Source organism: Microtus ochrogaster, chromosome 8, assembly GCF_000317375.1.
Source record: "Microtus ochrogaster isolate Prairie Vole_2 chromosome 8, MicOch1.0, whole genome shotgun sequence".
NCBI classification, from domain to species: Eukaryota; Metazoa; Chordata; class Mammalia; order Rodentia; family Cricetidae; genus Microtus; species Microtus ochrogaster.
This window is the reverse complement of record NC_022015.1, coordinates 59,273,021-59,278,655: the sequence shown is the minus strand read 5'-3', so window position 1 is coordinate 59,278,655 and position 5,635 is coordinate 59,273,021. Positions and strand designations below refer to the sequence as shown.

At 47.2% G+C, this 5,635-nt stretch overlaps 1 protein-coding gene across 1 annotated transcript in view; it reads left to right on the top strand.

Moving 5' to 3' along the window:
- Gldc (glycine decarboxylase) overlaps positions 1-5,635 on the top strand; it is a 75,899-nt gene that overhangs the window by 58,960 nt on the left and 11,304 nt on the right. Inside the window, exons 20-21 of the mRNA XM_005352131.2 lie at positions 710-851; positions 3,711-3,822. Of these exons, the coding sequence (XP_005352188.1) occupies positions 710-851; positions 3,711-3,822 (254 nt within the window). The remainder of the gene's footprint in view (positions 1-709; positions 852-3,710; positions 3,823-5,635) is intronic.

Genomic DNA, 5,635 nt, shown 5'->3' with positions numbered 1-5,635 from the left:
CTTTCTTTTCCACACAGGGTTTCTCTGTGTAACAGCTCTGACTGTCCTGGAACTCACTCTGTAGACCAGGTTGGCCTCAAACTGCAGAGATCCGCCTACCTCTGCCTCCCAAGTGCTGGATTAAAGACATGTGCCACCACCGCCTGGCTCTTCTGGAGTTTTTGAAACCTGTGGTGGTGGTCAGGGAAGGGCAGTGTTCAGGGTTGTCGGGAGCCTGGCTTTCTTGCTTTTCCTTTTGATTTGTATCATGTGTAGTGAATGAGTGTCCTAGGTTTTTCAGAAGGTGTGTAATGGAGCAGTGTTAACCTGTGAGCCTCCAAGTGGATTGCCCAGGGCATCTAGTATACAGCTTAGAAAGATGTGGGGGTCCCTATGAGGGCCTCCGTGGGGGGGGGGGCTGCCTTTGCTGAGTCTTCCACCACAGTTCTTGGAAGCTGTTGGGTGGTAGGGAAGGAAGGAAGGAGAAAAGGAAAGGAGGGAGGGAGGGAGGGAGGGAGGGAGGAAGGAAGGAAGGAAGGAAGGAAGGAAGGAAGGAAGGAAGGAAGGAAGGAATCTTGCTTTAGTTGTTTCCTTGTTGTCTGCCCCCTCTCCCCAGGAGTGTCACGTCCCTACCATCATCCCCTAGCCCTTACTAAGCAAAGAGCTCCTGGAGAGCCTGCCCATTTAGTTCAATTGCATCCTTTCAATGTGTCCTTTAAAACCACCACAGGAAGAAGCATCTCGCTCCCTTTCTGCCCAGTCATCCCATTGTTTCCGTCACACCAAATGAAGACACCTGGCCCGTAGGGACTGTCAGCGCCGCCCCGTGGGGCTCCAGTTCCATCTTGCCGATTTCATGGGCTTATATAAAGGTGAGACCCGTGAACACGCGTTGCAATGGAGCAGAGGGACTTGAGACTTTCTCGAAGGGGTTGAAGGTGAAGGAGTCTGGGACTGGAGAGTGGGAGTCAGCGAACACAGCCGGTGAATGGGGTCGCTGCCAGTGCTGGGGTGGAAGAAATCGTCTCCAAGGCCAGCTAAAATTATTTCATCTGTTCCTTTGGGTTCTCATGATGGGTTTACATTTTTCCAGACACAGTTAAGTTGCATGAGTCATGTGAATGGTCTGGCCACATCATGTGGTTTCCTGTCGAATTCAGACAGCGCCACATAAGCGGAAAGCCGTGCCTTTGCTGAGACCCTGGAGTACACAGTAGGGTGTTCTCACATTGTGTCTTGTCGGCTCGGAGGATAAGATGCCAAGTCGCGGAGATTTGTTTGGTGGTGGTGGCGGCCCAGGGAACCGTGCTTTCAGGGATAATTGGGTTTTGTCAGAGAACAGGCTTACCCCCGCCCCCACCGCTACCTCTTTGTCTTTCTCCACAGAAACACTCAAGCCAGAATTGATTTTCTGCAGCTTGTTAAGACTGGCCTGCCCACCTTCTAGAATGTCAAGTCTGTGGATAGGCACTCTTGCTCAGTTGCTAATTAGAGCAGCTCTTTCAAGCCAATGGCCTTTGTTAAAGGAAGGGGAGCCGCTAGAGAGACAACCCCACACTCAGCTATACAAACCGTGCTCGGTAACTGCGGGGCTGGCTGGCTGTTAGTGAATGCGGTGGCATTAGTGATTCCTTCTTTTTTTAAAAAAAAAAAAAAAAAGCTTATTTTGTGTTTTGAGACACAGTCTCCTTATACTGTCCAGTCTGGGCACAAGCCCGTGGTTTTGCCACATCAGCCTCCCAAGTACAGGGCTATAGGCATGAATGGGTCGCCGTGGCTGGCTGGTATTTATGATTCCTTTTTAAATAATATTTCGAGACATGGTTTAGGTTTAATTGTATGTGTATGGGTGATGTCTGTGTGTGTATCTGTGCACCATATCTATGCAGCGCCTGTTGGGTGCATCAGATCCCCTGGGGCTAGAATTGCAGATAGCTATTAACCACCATGTGGGTCCTGGGAATTGAACTTGGGTCCTTCAGAAGAAGAGCTGCCAATGCTTTTAAGTGCTGAGCCATCTCTCTGGCTCTATGAACATATCCGCCCCCGCCCCCCCCCCACCTTCTGGCTTTTTTTTGTTTTTGAGACAGTCACGTGGATAAAAGCTGTCTTTGAGCTCCTAATCCAGCTGTCTTTATCGCCCAAGTGCTGTTTTTACAGGCATGTGTTTCCCTGCATGGCCAGCTTCATTTATGATTCTTAATGAGAAGTGTCTTGGAAGAAAGAGCAACAGTTCTGTGCCTCGGAGCTTTGAAGCTGCTTTAAAAACGCCCTGCAAGTTGTTTGCAAACTACAGGAACAAAAACAATGAGGAAGAAAATCTGCTCCTTTGCAAATAACCAAATCCCCAGTTCCCTTTGATCCATGGGATCTGTAAATATGGGTTATTTGGGCAGGAGATCTTCTTACATATAGAAAAGGAAGGCCCCTAGGGCTGTTTTGGCCATATGCCTAGAATACCAAAAAGAGCATGAGTTTTAGAAGTAAATAAGTGGTGTTGATTTGAGCCTTGTTTCAGGCTTTTACTTCTCCCCTAGATGCTAGCTGGAGCCTCCTCCTTCCCTCTGCAATCCACTGTGGACACCCACTAAGGACAGTCTCTCCCTGATGCCCACTTGCCCCTCCTGACTTCCTGCCACCTTCACTGTGTGCTCTCACCACCGTGTACCTTGGGCCCATCCCACTAAGAATAAAATCCAGCTGATGTGGACTCGTGCTTAGAACTGCAGCATTTATAGAATGGTGCTGGGCTGGAGAGATGGCTCAGCCGTTAAAGGCTAGGCTCACAACCATAAATATAGAATGGTGCTCAGTAACTGGCGTGTAGCAGGAGAGGCAGCAGTTGGTTGCGCCAAGTCCATGGCAACGCAAAGGCTTAGAACCTGAGGTCCCCGTCCATGTTGCTGCGTGACGTCCAGATGATCGTCTTGTGCCTTCCCCACTCTCTAGCTGTTGTCGGTCCTCTCCCTCATTTGCTGTGTTTCCCCTTTCCTTTTAGAGATCCAACCTCCACTCAGGGACTCATTGTCAAGTTCATGGGACAGTTGCTTCCTCCTTAGAAAATCCACTTTAACTAACCTGGCGCCGCTCTGTCCTCTCTTCCCTTTGGTCTCTGTACCACTGTTTTGATTCGGTTATGATGTGAGGTTCCTCCGTCATGAACATTGCTATAATCTTGATTTTTAAACGCCTTGCTCTTGGTGACTTTTATCCTGTATGACAGCAGGGACGCAGCCACCAGAATAAGAAAGATTGAATCTGGCAGTCAGCAAACGTGCACAGGAAGAATGTTTATGTTCCCCACTGCGGACAATGGAAAGGCAAACCACACAAAATTGATGTGATAGATTTTGACCAGGATCTCATCATATTCCTCAGAATTCTCATTACCTCTCAAATTCATACAGAGTAAACAAAAAAACACCGCAACACTATAACCTAAGGAACAGTTCTTAGATAGCAGAGGTGTGGAGGCTGCTACCTGCTATGGGCTTTGTTATTACGACCCCCACCGTAACCCCCCCAAAACAAGTAAAATTAGTGTTTGGTTAAGCATGGAGGAGGCTGACGGGTCTCCTTCCTGGAATTTTCCCATTCATTTTCAATCTGCAGTGATGCTGAGCTGGTGAGCCCTTTGGAATGTATTTAACTGGGGCCATCTGCTTAGTCCCTTGACCATTCATTCACCTCTCCCGTCCAACGGCTGATGGCTCTTTTTCTCTTTGTTGCAGATGATGGGAGGAAAGGGCCTCAAAGAGGCCACAGAAATTGCTATTTTAAATGCCAACTACATGGCCAAGCGATTAGAAAAACACTACAGAGTCCTTTTTAGGGGTGCAAGAGGCAAGTATCAACTCTGATTTTTTTTTTCTCTTTCTATTTTGTTTTTGTTCCTTTAGACAAACTATGCTCAATGTAGATAAGATTTTGCAAGGTGGGAGGGAGGCTTTTATTTCTTAGAATATACAAAGGAAAGTGTACCATGCTTAGAAATATAGCCAACTTACTCGTTACTCTGTGCAAGCGATCCCAGCCTAGTCTACATAGCCTAGTTCAGTAAGGGGCCTAAACCACAGAGAGAGGTGTTCACATGAGCTGAGCTGATCATTCACGGGGGCTTGTAGAGGTGTCTCAAAGAGCGGAGCCCCTTAGACTAGGCAGTCAGGGTGGAGCAGTTTGATAAAGGAAACTGCTGCTATTTATTATGTGCAAACATACAGGAGCCAGCCGGGTAAAGAGGAGTTCCTGGAGGGTGTGCGGGATTTGAAGTGTGATAAGAAGACAAGGGTCCAATGGGATGAGGTTAAAAAGACAGCTTGGCACCTTGAAGCTCTTTAAAGAATCTAGACTTAGAACTCTCGAGTCAGACCATAACCATTAAAGATTTCCCAGCTTGAGGAAATCTGTGGTTAGATTCAATCAAAGTTGTCAAGACAGTGAGATGAGGGAGTTCTTGGAAGCACAACCAAGTTGGACATAGTTACTCCTAACATAGTGTGTTAGGTAAACATCTTGACCTATGTCAGAGGTCCTAAGAGGTAGGAGAACCAAGCCAACCTAGAAGTGATTAGTGGTGGAAGTAAAAGCCAGGTAGGGGGCTAGAGAAATGGCTTAGCAGTTAACCTGAGCCGTGTTTCCAGCACCCACGTTAGGCAGTTCCCAGCCACCTGTAATTCTAGTTTTAGGTGATCCAATGCCCTCCTCTGGCCTCTGAGGACATCTGTATAGATGTGGCGCGCACGCACGCACACACACACACACACACACACACACACGCACTCACGCACGCATGCACGCACACAAATGTGTATAAAAATGAAAGGAACCAGGTAGATGTTTAGAGATGTGGCTGTCTAGTTGTGGAAGGGGAAACAAGGAAAGAGCATTGAGAGAGGAGAGCAAGGCGCCTCTAGCAGAGAGTGACATTAAGAATGATCTGTGGTGCTGGCTTGGGCTCTTGGCTCCTCCAGCGCAGACAGTGTGTACATCTACACTGTTCATAACCTCTAATTTAAAGGCTGCTCTGGCCTTAGGAGTATGAATCCAAAGAAGGGCCCTCAGGAGCTGGAAAATAAAAAGAAGGGAATAACCAGAAGCCCTGGGTAGATGCTCTCCGGAGAGTAGGGAAGAAGGGCGTGAGGAATATGTCTCCAAGCAACGCCACAAAATGCTCCTGCAGTTACTAGTCGATTCAAACATGGCTCCCGTGCTGTGGAATCTATCCTGGTGTGTGTCTGTTTAATGAGCAGCTTCAACATTTATTTATTTATTTATTTATTTATTTATTTATTTATTTATTTATTTTTTACGTGATATGTATTGTTTAATTCAGAAGTTTGGGGAAATAAAAAAGCATGGAGAGGAAATTTAAATATTTGCATCCATCAGCCAGATAAAGCTTCCATTCAATGGTTCTTGGTTGTAGCCCTTCCTCCTTACCCTTATACATTAAGCTACCATCACAAATCCGGTTTGGGGGATGTTTATGTCTGTGTGTGGGAGAGGGGACAGGAAGGGGTGTTCTCCCCCTTATGAACACGTGTGGAAGTCAGAGGTTGTCATAGAGATGCTTTCCTCAGTAGCTCTTCCGCCTTAGGTTTTGAGATGGTCTCTCACTGGACCTGGAGGTCACCATTTCAGCTATCAGCCAGGTTGG